Source organism: Pantherophis guttatus, chromosome 3 (assembly GCF_059756535.1).
Source record: "Pantherophis guttatus breed Tessera chromosome 3, ASM5975653v1, whole genome shotgun sequence".
NCBI classification, from domain to species: domain Eukaryota; kingdom Metazoa; phylum Chordata; class Lepidosauria; order Squamata; family Colubridae; genus Pantherophis; species Pantherophis guttatus.
Genome location: NC_142065.1, coordinates 101,399,582 through 101,418,005, shown reverse-complemented (window position 1 = coordinate 101,418,005; position 18,424 = coordinate 101,399,582). Strand labels below are relative to the sequence as shown.

At 37.0% G+C, this 18,424-nt stretch overlaps 1 protein-coding gene across 2 annotated transcripts in view; it reads left to right on the top strand.

Annotated features, from left to right (window-relative positions):
* RGL1 (ral guanine nucleotide dissociation stimulator like 1) overlaps positions 1-15,647 on the top strand; it is a 100,874-nt gene extending 85,227 nt beyond the window's left edge. Inside the window, exons 13-18 of one of the 2 annotated variants that reach the window (XM_034409635.3) lie at positions 1,306-1,427; positions 3,551-3,640; positions 6,742-6,928; positions 9,031-9,099; positions 11,946-12,060; positions 14,686-15,647. In XM_034409635.3, coding sequence (XP_034265526.2) covers positions 1,306-1,427; positions 3,551-3,640; positions 6,742-6,928; positions 9,031-9,099; positions 11,946-12,060; positions 14,686-14,873 — 771 coding nt within the window. In that variant the 3' untranslated portion in view covers positions 14,874-15,647. Of the gene's footprint in view, positions 1-1,305; positions 1,428-3,550; positions 3,641-6,741; positions 6,929-8,844; positions 9,100-11,945; positions 12,061-14,685 lie in introns of both variants that reach the window. The other variant, XM_034409634.3, reaches the window with a different exon arrangement.
* Positions 15,648-18,424: the final 2,777 nt, after the last annotated feature.

Sequence of the window (18,424 nt, the reverse complement as noted above, 5' to 3'; positions counted from 1 at the left end):
CCTATCTAGGATATATCATTCATTTAAAATACTGATTTTTGAAAAACAAACTCAGTGTATCATAAAAGTAGTATGGGCAGTCACATGGATTCAAGTTATTGTATTTTTAATAAAAGATCATTTTAAGATCAACACATTTTGAAGGTTTTAGTAGTCAATGGAAAATGTCTCACAGTCAGAACATGTTTTTATTCTTGTGAAACCTCTCTAAAATGCAACAGGGCATTGCCTCGCCTCTGCTACATCATGCTGACCTACAGCAGATGAAGAGTAGTACAAGTTTTTAGGATTTATGTGGCTGGATGGGCATTGGGCAAAATTTGTCCTGCAGTTCAAGAGACCAGTTATTGTTGTGCAGAGCTAGTAAAGAGAAGAGGAGGCAAACAGAGTTTCTTTGCCTCTAGTAGGTAGAGATGAGGGCTCTTTTTGCATCAAGCAAGTACAGAGTTAAAACCAATGACTTCTACCCATGTTGAAGATCATTTCTCCGTCTCTTTAACACAAGTCTTAAGAGGGAGTTACAGGCTTGGTACACTTGCAAAAGTTTGCCGGGTCTCCTGTCGTGGTATGTGGGAAAGTTAGTTTTTGAACCCTGTGTGCTCCACCGTTCACCCAAGTTTCCAGATCATCAAGCAAGGAACATTCTTTAGGTTCATCTGAAAGCATAGAGACTTTGCAGTGAGATTATTATACATGTAAAGGTGGAAAGATTTGAGACTACCCACTATGGAAGAATGGATGAAGATGATGGAACTTGCTGCTATGACCAAATTGACTTCTTTGATAAGAGAAAAGACATTATCTATGATTATTGTTGACTGGGAAGCCCTTATAGATTTTTTGTGTGTGCATAAAATAGGATTTATGGTTTGATGATTAGGAAAAAAGATTATAGAAAAAATAAGAGTCATGTGGTAACCACTGATTAAGAGGTAAATGTTGTAACTGCTATAAAAAAAATAACTGCTATAATAACTGCTGTAAAAAAAATCAGACACTATTTTTAAATATTTTTGTCATCTTTCTGCACTTTTGGCTTTGCTTTCTTTTTTCTTTCTTTTCTTTATTCTATATTAGTTTTGTTAGTTTTAAAATTTTAATCAAATTATTTTTTTAAAAAAAAGAATAGATGCTTAGTGCCATTCAGAATCAAATTATGTTATGCTTGTCAGTGAACTTGTCATGAGTTCTTCAACATCTCTAATTATCCCACATCCTTCTGCTCTTGACTGTGAGACAGTCTATATTGGGCTTCCTTTTTCCTTATTCAGATTGCCTCTCTTGTTCCATTATTATTTTTTTCAGGAATTTGAAGTAATTGCTCAGATTAAACTCCTACAGTCTTCCTGTAATAGCTACTGCATGACTTCAGACAAAAAATTCATCCAGTGGTTCCAGAAACAGCGGCAATTAACAGAGGAAGAAAGGTAAGATAAAATTTTGATTTGTAAGGCAGATTTTTTTTTTGCATAATCCAGATCTTTCCTTATCTCCCTTATCATCTGAGATAAAAGAACAAAACCGTATTTTAAAATTGTTGTGGAATGCACAAGACATTCAATCAGCTTTGAAATGTATACTAGAAACACACATGCTGCTTTCACAGAGAGGGGTAAGTATGACCCTGTACTTATGTGCAATGCACATACATACACACACACACACAAGGCAAAGCTCTGATCACTTGTTTGGGGCTGCCACCTTGATTTTTTTGGACCAGCCCTGAAGAAGTATAGAGCTCTTCATACCATTACGCAGTGAAGAATTCCAAGTACAGTCCTAGAGAGGTCTATGGAGATTCTCAGTCATCCAGGTCCTGGTTGTCCCAAAGGTGCTTTTTTTCAGGAGGCAACTGGACTTTCTGGTTTTTCTTTGAAGATGTTTTGCTTCTCATCCAAGAAGCTTTTTCAGTTCAGAGCTGAAGAAGCTTCTTGGATGAGAAGTGAAACGTCTTCAAAGAAAAACCAGAAAGTCCAGTTGCCTCTTGAAAAAAAGCACCTTTGGGACGGTCCTAGAGAGGCTAATCCTAATTTGGGTGATGCTATCTGGGAGCCTTGTAGCAATTTGTTATTATGAATTCAGTATACAAACATACTAGAAACAGTGGTGCGGGAACCAGGAAACCAATCACTTGCAAGATGGTATCCTTTGTACCCTGTAGGACGATATTCTTAAATTTATCTTTCTCCTAAATGCTTTTTCCTCTGACCCAAGATCTGATAATTTCACCACCTAAAGCAATCTATCTTGATCTTTTTATCCCAGAGGAACCCTTGAAATAATTTTTAGGTCAAGAGAACCTTTACATAAAAATTATTTTGACAGCTGCTTTTTTTTTTTTTGCAAAAAATGCAAACATGTCACAAGACAATGAACTTTTAGCCTACCCAACCCATGTTGGCTTGCAATATTTACCACAACAGCAAAGTGGTTGGCCAACAACTGAGTCATGGCACATAATGATTCCCACCACCGCAAGTGCTAATATTGCATAGTGCATAATATTTTTAAAATGCTATTTTTTTTCCAATCATGATCTCACACAGAACCCTAGTTGAGAAAGGCTGAGCTCAAGGTTTATTTTAAGCCTTCCAGACTCTTCAACATTCTTTTGTTAAAGCTGAAATGATCGATCAAGGTAGTATCTGTTAATAAATTCTGACTTTTGGCTTCTCTAAAAATAGCCAGCCAGCATTTACAGCAATATGCGGCTATATATAACATATGAAGTTGTCTTTTTATATCAACTTCCTTTTCCCGTGACATTTTGAGTTTCACTAAACAGGTGCAAAGCTTGTTTTTTCCTCTCTTTCTCTGATGTTGCCATAGTTGAATTTTAATTGTGAGCCCAAAAGGTTAGATTTCAGTATGCAGAGTAGCAATTGCATTTTATGGATTTTATTTACAGATCTAACTCATTACAGAAAAACCTGCCATGTACATGTCTATGTTTCTATGCACTGTTGGTTCTCCTCTCTTCTTTTTAGTGCATGTTTGGAATATAAGGGCAGGGATGCATTTTACTTGAACGTTTATTTGTTCCCACTCAGTTCTGGTGCTCAGAATTTAATCTGCTCATGGAGTTAGAATACATTATATTAGAATATAGAATATATTGCATGTATCTTGAAAAGCATCCATCTTGGGTCATACAGAAATAGGATCCGAGGAAGAAGAATAAACCCAAAAAGTATCCAAGTTTCAATATAACACAAAATATATCTTCAAAAGGAGGAAAAAATTAACCCTGCAGTTACATGTAAAACTTATTGAATAACAGTGTTTCTCAGTCTTGGCAATTTTAATACATGCTTGCTCGGGAATTCTGGGAGTTGAACATTTCTTCAAGCTGCCAGGGTTGAGATAAACTGGAATAACTCATACTAACATAGCTACTTAATTTGAAGTAATGTCTACATTAGATATAAAATATTGTTCCAAAGTAAAAAACAAAACAAAATACCTAGTTTTGGATTTAATTCAGTTATTTAATTTTATGGTAGCAGTATTTTATGCTGTTCTAATCTGAAGGCAATCTCTAATCTTCCAGTTATGCCCTTTCCTGTGAGGTTGAAGCAGCCATCGACACAACCACCACATCCCCCAAACCGCGGAAAAGCATGGTGAAACGACTGAGCCTGTGAGTTTGAATGGGGAGTGAAGCAGGAGTGAAATGCTACTAGTTCGCTCCAATTCGGGCGAACCGATAGTGATAAAAACTACCGTAGTGATAAAAAAAGCTACCAGCTCCTACGAACCATTATTTCCAACGATCAACTGTGCTGCGGGGTTTAGCTTTGCTAGAAAACAGGAAATCCTACTTTCTAACAAAGCTAAATGTCGCAGCACAGATGATCCCTTCCCTTGCTGTTCTACTTACCTTCCCAAGCCTTCTTTTGGCGTGCATTGTGCACACGCTTGCAGTGCGTGTTTGGTGCACAGTGCGCATGTACGTGCATGCAGCACGCATCTGGCGCACACTGCGCATGTGCCGCCAGCGAACTGGTAGCAAACCAGTTCAGATTTCACCACTGGAGTGAAGGTTGGGAGCCTGAAGAACTGAGGGTTGTTCTCTGGAGAGAACATCTGCTCTCCTGGTTCATGGGGAAACTCATGTGCAAAACCACACTTATACCTGTGCAAATGAACTCCCCTGTTATTACTGCAAATCCTTGCTGAAAGGAAAGGTGTTTGGGAGCATAGCCATTTCAAAAAGCTTCCTCCCTTGTTTTAAAGGCAGGTAAACAATTCATCCTATTTAAAATAGAAGATATCTCTCTAAGCCTCAGGAGGGCTTATAGTATTTACCTTATATCATGATACCCAACTGAAATTCATTTGCAAGTTACGCTGTTCTAATCAGCTTCATTCTTCCATATCCAAGGGAATTAATAGTATAACTTTAAGAGTCATTAACTGAAATAAACTGTTTTTCACAGATTTAAACAAAGAAAAATGAGTGTGAATAATCAAGCACTCTAATAGAGACTCCCTCACCTGCAACAAAGCTTGAAAAGCTAAATAAATAATGCTTCCCTGACACACACTCTCCCTCCTTCCCTCCCTCTCTCTTTAAATGATTTTATTTAAAGGAATATATCCCAATATCATTTCATTATCATGGTTAGATTTTTTTAAAAAGTTTTTTATTTTTCTACAAACATATCATTGTGTGAACAGTGTGGGACCAGAGTGTCTTACATTTTAGTACAAATAAAACAATATTCTTCATATTTAATACAATTAACAATCTTATAAAATGTTAGTAATAATACACATTTTTGTTGAGTTATAATCTTTCCTTAATTATTCAATATTTCAATATATTATTTTATGCCAATCGCAGTATTCTTAATATCACTCCTTTTACTACAAATAAAATACCAATAATCATATTTGTTGTGTCTAACAGACTTATATAATTCTAATAGTAATATACAGCTTTGTTATGAATTATAGTTTTTGTTTGATGAGTTATATAATTCTAATAATAATAATACACATGTTTTGTTGAATCTTTCATTATTATCTTGTTCAATAATTCAATATGTTGATTTCATGCCAATCAAATTCTACATATCGTTCCTTTTACTACTGATAAATTGTTGATAATTATATTTGTTACATTTTAATTAACTCATATAGTTATACTAATAGTACACATATTTATACTAAATTTATAATCTTCAATCTTTTGCTTATTCAATATTTCTATGTTATTTTTATAGTTACCATATTATTCAAACATATTCAAAATTATCATCATTTAAGAATCTAGGTTCCCTTCTTATTATTAATTCACCTTAAAATATATATATTACATTAATCCCTCTTTCTCTAACTTCCAACCCTATTAACTTGTCTCACTATTACTTTTAAGAAGTATTCCCCTTTTTTATCCATCATCTCTCACCCACGTTAAAGTTTTAATTTACCATTTCTTAGCTTGTCTCCCTGGATCTTCTATCTGCTTCCATTGTTTGGCCAATCCTCTTAAATATTTCTCCCTTCTCTACCCATTGTCTAAGTTTCAAATTATCTACTCTTACCCCTGTTTCTCTCCCAAAAAAGTCTTCCTGCAGTTCCAGTTCCTATTTAACTTCCCTTAAAATACTCTCCCCTTGGTTTATTTCATCAATCATTCTTATTAATTTTTTTTATCTCCTTTTTGTCATGTCTTCTTGCTTGTTGTTTTGTCTGTTCTATTTTTTCAGCTGCTCTTTCAGTTAACTCCTCCTCTTCCTGAGCGTCCTGGTTTCTCCTTGTCTTTTGTGCCATAATTTCCAGCTTTTCATCTATTCTCTGCATTTTATTCATAATCTTCTCACATCTTCTTGTCAAAGTGTCTTTAACATCCTGGATTAACGACTCAATTTCTTCCCAAATTCCACTCATTTTTTTATTTTTGTTTTGTTTTGTTTCTTTTTGTCCAACTGTCATGGTTAGATGTTGAAGCAAAATCCTTTTTTCTATTCCCATCCCACCCTATATTAACAATTAACAATCTGCCATTGCAATCTTCCTTGCAGGAATTTAAATCAAATGTTGCAAATGAAGAATAATTGACAGGAGCCTCAGTGCTATTTAGAATAATAAAGATAATCTATATTAGAAAATTGATATAAGGTGTATGTGGTTTTAATGAATTACTATAAATATAATATATAAATATATATATAAAAATAAGCATGGAAAGAACTCCAGCTGCAACTACCACCCATGTTTATTCATAATTCCCAAGGAAATTGATATAGCTGTATAGCTTTCATCAACCAAGGCTGCAATAATATATCGACTCCCCTGAACAAAATTAGATACTCACCCACCTGATTTTTATTTTCTCAAGATCTCAAGAATACAGAACAGGCATGCACTCCTTATGACCCATTAAGACTCCCACTTTCTTTCAAGAGCACAGTAAAACTCCAACATTTTCTACCTGTTGGGAACTATATATAAAGAAGTGGGTTGCCTAGCACTGTGATAAACCTCAGGCAGAGAGCATCTTTCCTGGATGTGCAATAAGTTGACTGGTTGGATACACACCTTCAATTCACATCTCTTACAACTGTTCCCTGAGTTTCGTATCTCTTGCCTGTCTCCTCTGAAGTTATCAAGAATGTGGTTACAAGGAATAACATTGCAGGATTGTGCACTTCAGATCTAGTTGTCTTGCTTTCTGTGTATTGTCTCTACTCTTCACCAACACTTTGCCCTCTTTCATTTGTTGTGTTGAGACAGTTTATTTCTGGGACCTGATGTGATTGCTAATAGCACGCCTACCAAAGAGCAGCCCAAGTCCGTACCAAGTGGGAGCTCCGGGGAAAGCATGGATTCGGTCAGCGTATCATCCTGCGAGTCAAACCATTCTGAATTGGAAGACATCTGCATCACTCCTACGGATACCCCTGATGAGGCCCAAAAGAAAGTATGAGCCAGAAAGACCATTCTTCATTTCCAGGAGGAGATATTGGGATTAGAGCAGGGATTTTAAAGTCATCACACCTCCTTTTAGTGTAATCTCAATGGAGACAGCTCTCTTAAAAATTCAAAGGCCAAAATGAAACCAATATAATAAAACTTTGGGAAAGGTGGATTTATTGTAATAACATACAACTAAAAGGTTCTTCACACCTTCCATGCCTCTCCCCAAGGGGAGGGGGTACATCTCCAGTTTGAAAAATCATGGATTAGAGTCTACCTGAAAACATTGGCTGTGATGCAGAAACTTTTCTACCCAACTTTCTTCCTGGTGTAAACATGGGATATTCGTCTGAAACATATTTCCAATTAAGTCTTGGGTATTTATGAGAAGGGGATTCAGATCCTCGTGGGAAGTGAATGGAGCATCCTGCACTGCACTAGCAATCACACCCAGTGGGTTGACAGCCTTGTTAGAGGGTTTTCATTTGCTGCAGCAGGAGAAAGCCAGATTCTGGTACAATGAACATGCTCAACGACTTTGTCAGCTGATTTACAGGGGCCCCAGTTTACCCTCAATATGAATCTGAAATCATTTTGTCTCCATCCATCTCATCTCTCTATAGGATCAAAGTGAGCAATCTGTGAACCTCCAGATATTGCTGAATTGTAATATACAGTATCTCTCACCATTAGGAATGTATTTTAGTAATTATATAGCCGGTCAAAAGTTTCTGCACTCCTGGATCAAGTTATCAGTTTCCTGAGACAAGAACAACAAAGGAGTCCTTGGTACTCTCACAGTTTGGTTGGTTGGTTGTCCAACTAGATAACATCATACCTACTAGTGAGTGAATGTGTGTGTGTGTGTGTGTGTGTTGCTGTCTGTTTATATATAGTAGCTAGCCTAGCCAGTATTCCTAGGAATATGTGGTTTTCTCCATGGTAGTTCCTTGAGTAGGGCATTGTTTTCTGCTAGATTGTTTGTCAGATGTTAATCCTTGTTTATCTGGGTGTTGATTGCTGGAGAGGATGTGTCCTGGTCTTTTTGTTTCCTTCTTAGCCTTTTCATTGTCTCTTTTGAATGCTGTGTAAATGTAATGTATCTCTACATGTCTATTAATGGTTGATTGATGTCTACAAACAAACGACTAAGCTCAGAGAGCATCAAGGACTCCACAGTTCAACTCTGAGATTTATATATGTTCTTTGACTGAAGCAAAAGGAACAAAAAAGTGATCTTGGAAGAAAAGTAATGTTTCTGTGTTGAATATAACCCGTAAAACTTTATAAAAGGCCCTCCTACTCTACAGGGGAGAGAACTTCAGGTTTAAAAAAACAAAAACAAAAGGAAAGATTTTCTGAGATTGTAACTATAGCTGTAGCTGTAGAATGAACTAACAAAAAAATGGTAGATTCTGCCATCTGCTGGTCAGTTCTAAATTCAGGAAATAACAATTTGTTTGAAGGCATCTTATGTTATATATACTTCTTTTCTCTCAGAGTATTTAGTACAAGTATGCAAAGAAATAAAAAGCTCAAAAGAGCAAGTCTGTCTTAACTTGGACTATTGTTCAGTTCTGCCAGTGGTGCAATTCAATATAAATTCCTTCATTGGAACTTACGTTAAATATATGTGTATCAGATTGCTACATCCAAAAGAGCTGAAAATTCTAATTATATCTACAAAGGATTGGCAGGATAACAATTTATAGTGGAGGCAAAGTTGTACTGACCAAAATATTGGAACTTTTTTATCTCCACGTGATGCTGTGAAAATAACCTTAAAGTTTAACTATCAGCTTTGGATGGTAGCTAGTGGTGGGGTTGTTTTTCTTTCTTTTTTTAAAAAAATCCTCAGTTTAGAAACTACTGTAAATCAAATAGATATTTTGATTTGTCTTTTATGACTTCACTCCTTAGCTCACAGAGTCCTCCTCCTCTTGTTCCTCCATCCACTCCATGGACACGTCTTCATCAGGAGTATCATCCTTCACCAATGTCCTTGTGTCTCCTCCTTCTCTGGCCAGCAATCCCAGAATCCACAAACGCTCCATCTCTGTCACCTCCATTACCTCAACAGTCTCCTCTCCTGTTTACAACCAACAGAACGAAGACACCTGTATCATCCGTATCAGTGTTGAAGACAATAATGGCAACATGTATAAGAGCATTATGGTATGTCATGAGAACTGTGGTTATTTATAAGGGGCTGTATCACCGAGATACCACAATTTGAGAAATGTTCTCAAATCCCGAATCATTCATGCAAAAATTCACAAATTCACTTCCTATTATCTCCCTCAGAGGACTCCTGTCAAAAATCCTAAAGCTCTTCTACCAATCACTATAACAATTTCTGACATGCTGAATAACTTTGCTTTTTTTAACATGCATTTCTTCCAGGGCTCTTCAGAGCAAATTGTAGGGCATTTTAAAATGTAGTTTTTCTACCTTTTTGGTCCATTGCTTAAGCATACAATAGCAAGTACCTAAAAAGAAAAGATATTTTGTGTAAGACTTGTTGGAAAGATGATTTGTGTTAAGACTTGTTGGAAGAGATGACAGTTTTTTAAAATCCAATAACCAACCAATCAACTCTAGATAATCTACTACATGGAACTCGCTATAGTCAAAAGTCAGATACTGAGAAATACAGAACCGGAAATAGCTAATTTAGTTTTTTTTCCTATAGTCTGATCTCTTTATTAGCTACACTATCTGAGAATTCTGGGAATTATTATTTATTCAATTTATATCCCGCCCTTCTCCAAGTGGACTCAGGGCGGTGCACAGCCAGAACTAAAACACATATCAATACAAAATTTAAAATTATTAAAAGAATTAAATAACTGTGGCCCCAAAATTTAAAACATTAAAAACTAAAACCCAATTGACAATTTAAAAAGCTAAAAAGACTAATTATAATCTCAACATATCTGAAGAACATCAAATTCTTGTAAATTGATCTTGTTGGATATTAACAGAGTTGGAAGGGACCTTGTAGGTCATCTATTCCAACCAATTTAGTTACATAACTCTCTACGTTTTATGTATCTGTGTGTGTATAAGCTACGTATTACATGACAAAAATGGCAAAACATATCAGTTAAAAGAAAAAATAGTATTTCCCATTACTGCACCATCAATTTTTGTACCACTTCTTGCAAGATGATTGTACTAGCTATCTAAATCACCATTCTGCAGATTTATGTGAATGCCTAGAAATAATTTGCACTGAATTAGCACAAGGAGATGGGAAGACAAAGAACTCTTGTATGCTACATTGATTTACAGTTTCTGATCTGCCTTCTTTCAAGCAAGGTTTTGACTTATATAGAATCGATATTGAATCAAGAACATATACTGTAGGAGCTACTGGAATTCCTCCTTTTAAAATATTTGTCTCTATAGGGAATTTGTTTTTAATATCAAATCTCTCTAAACAATAATGTGAGCATTCTAATTAGGGGCTGTTGATCAAAATACAGTCATCGCTCTTGGTTGTAAAAGCAATATAGCAGTGCTTTTGTATTTCCCTTTTTTGTTGCAATCTCCACTGGTTTGTGCAAATAGTTTTACTACTGGTGCAGTCATATACAAAGACAATCCAAAGTGTAAGATGGGATCTCTCTTTCTTTTTGACTGAGTGGAGGTGCTGATCGATTTTTTTGGGCGGGATAACACATAATTGCATTTCTTTTTATCAAGCTGTTTGAACCAACACATTCCCCAGCAGATTGAACCAGATTGTTTGTAGCTAATTTAAGAAAGAGATTTCTCCAGTGTGTGTAAAAGACAGCTTCCCCTCAGTGCATCAATACAAATTTCTCAGGATACAAAGCCACATATTGATTAAACGTATTGTACTTCACATCCCTAGAAAAGTACATAAATAAGCCAAATAATTCAAACATTTAATTAAAACTAGTTAATTGTTGCTGCCAGAATAACAAAGCTAAGCTTTCCCCAGATTTTAGATGTGTTATTCTTTCTTTTTTTCCTGGTCTAAAATTGGAGGCATATATTTTTCCCAGGACAAGGACCAGACGAACTTCTTCCCTCCATCTGTTGTCCCCTTTCATGCAGTGGAAACCCCTAAGTAATGCTTTTGGGAGATCCTGAAATTCTTCCCTCCTTTCCCCTGTTCAATATCAGGGCCCATAATAATAAGTGTGATGTTAAAGAGCCCTAACAGGGAGCAATAAATGACTTAGTTTTTCCATAGCTACTTCGGTTCTTCTCCCATCACACGGTTTGGTATGTAACTCGCAGCAGCGTTAAGATTGTACTCTACTGTAAATGCTAACTCAAGGGAGAGAAAAAACTCCTTTCATGAATAACATTAGCTGCAAAAATAACTGTTTCTCTCAGTCAACTGTTTATTATTATTATTCTTGTGTCATGCCCGTCATTGGAAGCTGGCAATCATGTTGGTAATCCTATTTTTGTCAACAGCCGTATGAAAAAGTGCTGCTGAGTTTTGTCCAAACCAGTTCCTTAGGTTTTGAAGCCATGATGTTGTTCTTCTGCCTGGGCCTCATTTGCCTTCAATTTTTCCCTGGAGGATTAAGTGAAGGATGCCGTATTTTTCTGGGTGTCGCAACACATGTCCAAAATACTTTAATTTTCGCTTTTTAATAGCTTTGATTATTTCCGTTGCTTTCCCAGGTGGCTTATCACCTCCTCATTTGTGATTTCGTTAACCCAGCTTATATGTAACAGTCATCTGTAAATCCACATTTCAAATGCTTCTAGTTTCTTCAAGTGGTTTTCTGTCAGAGATCAACTCTCTACTCCGTAGAGCAGGATAGAAAAGATGTAATATCTGACAAGCCTGATTTTCAGTCTTAGGCTTATGTAGCAACTGTTTATGTAGCATTCTTATTTGACGAATCCATTCAACTGATATTTCTTTCCAAAAAAAGACAGCTCGGGGCACTAAGATTTAGGCAATCAAAACATAAAGCCTGCCTGGAATCCAGATGTGGAAGGCCTCATTGCAATCTGTTCTTTCTTTCCAGTTAACTAGCCAAGACAAGACTCCTGCTGTCATCCAGCGAGCGATGTTGAAACACAACCTGGAATCAGATCCTGCTGAGGATTATGAACTTGTGCAGGTCATTTCTGAGGACAAAGGTAAGAAAAACAAGACTTGTGTTTGCTGCTTAGGAAACCAGTTATTTTTTTCCCCCTGAAGACAAAGGGCTCAAGCCATGTCTCTTGGGTGTTTTAATTTGCAAATGTAGCTGAAATTAATCCATTCTATCAGATCTGAACTTTAATATCTTAAAAGAAATAGGCAGTTGTGGGAGAGGGTTGCATTTTTAAAACACAGAGTGAGATCAAGGGCCCATAAGAATGCCCCACCTGTACAGGTAGTCCTCACCTTACAACCACAATTGTGTCCAAAATTTATGTTGCTAAGTGAGACATTTAAGTGAGTTTTGCTCCTTTCTTGCCACAGTTGTTAAGTGAATCTGGCTTCCCATTAACTTTGCTTGTCAGAAGGTTTCCAAGAGTGATCACATGACCCCAGGACACTGCAACCGTCATAAATATGAACTAGTTGTATCTGAACGTTTATCACATGAGCATGGGGATACTGCAACGGTTATAAGTGTGAAAAATAGTCATAAATCACTTTTTTTCAGTGCTGTTGTAAGTTTGAACAATCACTAAATGAATTGTAAGTTGAGGACTACTTGTATTAACAATTCTTAGTCCCGTCCATCTTGGAACCCTCCATCTTTCGTAATTTTACAATCTGTTTTTATATTTTAATCTTAAATTATTCAGTTTCTAATTTTTTTATACACACACACATACGGTTCAGTACTGGGGCCCAGTAACATATTGGACTCTGTACTGGTGGACCACAGGACTAAGGTTGTTAAGAATCACATTTTTCATTCTTTCAGTTATCTTTGGTGTATCCAGCTTTCTTCAACATTCATTCTCAATCAAGAATGACAGTCTGTCACATAGTCATCATTGTGACAAATGGCTTAGCAGACAGTTTCTTACAAGTGTTTAGGTTTACTAAATACCATTGCAGCTTCAGTCACAAACCACCCCTTCTATCCCTAATTGGAAAAAAGCCACTAGTGACTTTGGGCCAACATTGAAGAATAGCTGAGCCATTTATGCTGGAAATTGTGCACCAGTTTTGCTTACAACTGTGTAATAGTATTTTTTTTTAAATTATCTTTTAACTTTACCTTTTTGAAATGAACCAGGTGATTGGCACTGTCCATATTAAAATAATGAAGGACTTTATCAGCATTCTTGAGCTCAGTAAAATGGAGTGTAACTCGAGAGACCAAGCTAATATGAGAACTGCAGTCAATTGCCATCCCCATCTCGTGATCAAGGTGTGCACTGTGTTTTAGTTAGTAACAGTCAGTGCACTGCCCTGTGGTTCAATGGGGCCCTTTGGTTTGTACAAAAAACTTGAGAGAAGTCAAGGTAATATCCTGTGTAAATTGTGTTTCATTTTGCCTTGATAACTATGATGTGATAATTATCTTCTCTTCTCAGACCCCCTACATTTCCATTATTATCTCTTTGAAAAAAAAAGGAAATCTTTGGAGCTGTGTTGCTTTGCTTCCTGCTGTTTCCTTAGCTTTTGCTTCCGTGCACCCCTGTAAATTTTGGCTTATTAGTATTGCTAATTGGAGTCATTATTTCCAACTTGGCCTAGGTGGCTTTTCTCAGTCCCCATTTTTCTTTTTAATTCATCGGAACAGTAGGTTTATTCAAACCTCGGAAATTAGGTGAAAAAGGTGCCAGCATGTGCTAATCTGCAGTCATATTCAGTCAACCATGCTTTATGGCTTTTAGCTGAGTGTATCCCAGCCAATTTAGTCAATAAATCATAGTTAAACAAATCATGGCTTAGTTTAACAAGGGAACCCTGGCATTGGGTCATTTTTGTTGAGTGCAGCTAAAATGACTGAAAAAACACACAAAAAAATGTCTCTGGTGACATCACCATGCTGCTGCATAGCATAACCTTTGAAGGCCACTGTAATGATGATGGTGAAGCAGTGAAGCCAGCAACCACAAAAATTGTTGCCAACTCTGGCCTAGAGAATGATGGAAGGGAGGTAAATAACAAGATGAGCTTCTGTTCCCTGGTGGCTTTTTTCAGTTTTGTAATAAAATAAGTGGGGTGAATGTTGAGGGAGAGCAGAAGCTCACCCCACAGAAATGTATCACCAGGTGAACTCCAGTGTATCACTAGCTCCATAAGCAGAAGTCTTTAGATAGATTAATTTTAGAGCCAATGCATAAAGGTCCTTTCCAAAGTGTGTTGATGAAAGCAAACCCTCCCCCAAATACACATTAAAGCATAAGTCAAGTTGCAGTCTTAGTGAGGCTGTATCAAAGGACTTCTGGGACTAAGTGCAAATGTGTATGCACATAAAAGAAGTATGGCTCAAGTGGACCTTCTCCTACAGGCAAATGGAGGAGCCCACAAAACAGCTACAGTATGCCAAACATTCAGAAGATGTGGCTGTTTCAGTGCTTGGAGGACGGGTGGGCTGGGGTGCTTTGCTCATTTGCATATTTTGGAGCATATGGTAGAAAATTTTGGATAGCTCTATTGGTTTTCCCGCCTTCAAAGAATAAGGAAACCTCCTCTGAAGAGCTGCATCCTTAATGATTGCCCAAACTATCTTGATGACATGAATATGTAGAAGTATGTAGGTAGAAGGAGCCTGTCCACCATTTGTCACAATTTTTTTCTGCTCTTTCCAGAACTGGTCATCCCAGATAGCGCAAACGTCTTTTATGCCATGAACAGCCAGGTGAACTTTGACTTTGTCCTGCGGAAGAAAATCTCCCTAGACGGGCAAGTGAAACTGAGAAACCGCTCCAGCTTGACTCTTCCCAGGACCAACAGGAGGGGCTGCTGGAGCAACAGAAACAGCAAAATTACCCTTTGAGGGTGGATCAGCCCAACACTGAAGAGGTGGGCTTGAAGGACCATTGCAGAGACTACCTACATGGAGATGAACGTGTCAGTATTCAGCTTTGGAGAGTACAAAGCTAACACTTGCTATAAATAAGCACACATTTAGTTAGTTACAGAGAACAGACAAACAGGTCCTGAATGGATTTGTACCCCGTAGGCACTTTTTCCCCCTCCCTTTTACACCCATTCCATGAATTCAAAGCCACTTTCTATTGGGAAGACAAAGAATATGCTCCAGCTGATGCTCCAGCCTTACCACAGACTCTTCGCCTCTTCTCAGTTTTGACAGTATTAATTTGGAGTGTTTTAGATGCGCTTTTATAAATGGAAGAAGGCATTTTAATCACTTGTGTTCTTACCAGAGGCGAAAGAGCATCAGACTAACCAGTGGCTAATGACAGTGCCGGGAGAGGACTGGTAGAGTCGGGCTGCTTTGGTAGAGGCAGCCCAGCTTCTGAAACAAGGGGAACTAGCCTTGTCTTAAAATTCTCTCCCTGCCATTTGTTTTTAAGTCATCCCAGCTTCCAGTCCTTTTAGGCATGCTGGAAGAATTCATTTCCTGCTCCGGGAGTCAGCTATTCACCCATGACTATATGAATGCACACCACTTGCTCTTAATGCCACTATGTTGTTTTCTTTATGCTTTGCTATTTTTTTTTTAAATTGGGTGAATGTACGTATGCAGGTATGTGTGTGTTTGTGTGTATATATATAAATATATAAATATATAAAAAGTCAAAATACATTTCCTTGGAGTGTGCAGTTTTACTCCCCTTTCAGCTGTGGAGCTGTTTTCCTGTATTCAGCCATATTGGCACTCTAGTAAACTATAACAGTTATGTTTTATACCATACTCAGTCTGAGAAACAAAGCAAAACAAAAAAATAAATAAATAAAATAAACCTGCTTAATACCCATTGTTTGAAAAGAGCCCAGATATTTTTTGTGGTTAAAAAATTAAAGAATCCCTCTCCCCCCCCCTTTTTTTTTAAGAATTCAGCCATTAATTTATATATATATAAATACTGCTTTAGTTACTGTACCTCTTTGCCTCACAAGCCTGGTTGGTTGGAATGAGGAACGAGGTATTGACTTTTTCAAGGGTCAAGTTTTCAGTGATGATATTAATCCTTCAGAGCTCACACAACAGTAGTACAATCAGAGAAATGTTGAAATGAAAGTAATAATGTTGGTACCAATTATAAATATTTCAAACATGGGTGGTAAGGAAGCTTCTTCCTCATAGCTTTTTTTCTGATTATCAGCTTTAGTGACCAACAGGGACATCCCACCACCTTCCCACCTCCGCCTTGCAGTCTGCTGCTATATCAGCTGTTTCCTTTTGAAGGCCAGTTAGCATTCCTCACATGCATACAATCCCTTCTGTAGGTCTCTTGTAAAGACCAAACAGAGTTACAACTTTCACCCAATTACCGTAAAGCAGACTAAATTGTACTAAATTCAATAGTATTCACTTGTTTGTAACAATATTTATGACTGTAAATTTACATGGAAGGTTTTTTTTCACTTAATTTGCAACCTCAACTTGAACGTATTACTAGGTTTAATTGGGTTCACTGAAAATCTATCATACTCCAATTCAGAGTTCTTTCCGTTCTTCAAAGAATACTACTGTAAAGAAAGTAATGCATAATCACACTCAGGGCAGTTTGTAGGTTATTAGTTGCACCATCATAGAAAAAATAGAGAATTGGCACTATAAGTAACACCTACTAAATACTTCAACAAAGCATGTTTTTCAAGCTTTGTCCATGTAGGAAAGGGAATGGGTGGTTGAAGCACAATAACATCTAGAAGCCAGAGAGTCAGTAGTCAGAAATGAACCAGCAAAATAGTTTTGCTTTTCTTTGAAGAAGAATGGGATGAGTCTCCTTCAGTTCCCATTGATATGTTTGTATGTGTGCACATGTGTGCATATATTTACACTGGGATGAGGTCGAGGTTGTGTGGGTAGAATTAAGATTGCTGCATAGCAAAATGAGATATATGAAGCCTTTTTGTTGAAAATGGTTCACCAGTTTCGGCTTTGTAAAGCTAATTTTGCTATAACTATTTAGGAGCTTAACCCCAGTCCAATTTTAAATGAACACTTATCAGATTGTGATATATTTGCACTATGTAAAATCTTCAATTTCAAATGCTTTATATGTTGAGCCACTTACTTAAGTTCTCCGTATTATTGTCTACAAGAGATTGTGAGTGTGTCAGTATACTGCATATATATCTTACTCTTTGTTAGTCAGATGCAGGCAGCAATAGGTTACTTTGCAAGGTAGTCTCTAGATTAGGGACCCTAGCCTGCATGTAACAGCATGAGTTTGTTTGAGCTCTGAGTTTCTGGTATACCAATGAAAGAATATAAAACTAACTGGTCCTGAAGTTGCATAAGGAGGGACTGTTACTTGCGGCATGCATGGTATAGCTAAGCTGACTTTTCTAGTGTACACCTTCTCTGTCTTAATTAACCAACACCATGATAAGCAAAAAGTGTAATACATGTAGGCCTTTTTGATGTTGGTTATGGCAAATAGAAGATTTAAATAAAAATGTGTAGGTGGGAAGAACATGAAATAAGTGAAAGAAATATAAGTATGTTGGGCATTTGTGAAACTAGGAATGGGGAAGATGTCATCATTTGTAACAGAGGTACTATAGTCAGATTTTTTTGGGTAATGCTGAAGAATTCATGCAGGGAAGGAAAAGAGCTAAAACATATGACAGAAAGTATGAATTGGTGTCATATGTTACATTGTGGGTACAGATGAAAATAAGAACCCATACACTAGGAATAGTTGAATGTTATACTTCAGTGTACAATGGTAGCAAAAGAACCAGCAATGGGTTTTGCAGTCCATGGGCAAGGAAAGAAAGAAAGAGAAAGAGAAAGAAAGGAGAGAAAGAGAAGAAAGAAAGAAAGAAAGAAAAAGAAAGAAAGAAAGAAAGAAAGAAAGAAAGAAAGAAAGAAAGAAAGAGAGAAAAAAAGAAAGAAGGACAAAAATAACACAATGACTGAAAAGCAGACATAAGAGGATGTGGAACCTGCTCAGAAAAGAGTGAAAACAATTTTGTTTGTTACACAAAAGTGTTTGGAAACTAATGGGAAGAATGAAAAATAATGCTTGATGGACTAATAAAATGAAAAGGGCTGGGAATGAGAAAAATGCTGTGAAATATTGAGAAAAAGATACATTACAGATATTCCTCAATTGATGATCACTCATTTTGTGACTGCTCAAACCTGCAACAGTACTGGACAAGTGGTACTTTTAACTGGTCCTCAGACTCTGTCATACAATCCCTGGCTGGTACTCAATTCACAGTTATGACAACACGGAGTCCCACAGTTATGTCACCATTTGTGAGTTTCTTTGCTGGCCTTGAACAATAATGTCAATGGGGAAGCCTGGAGGTGGCAAATGGCAACCATATAATACCCTTGCTTAATGACCCAGGGTGATTCGCTTAATGACAGCCCCAAGACTGCTGGAGTTGTCACCGAGT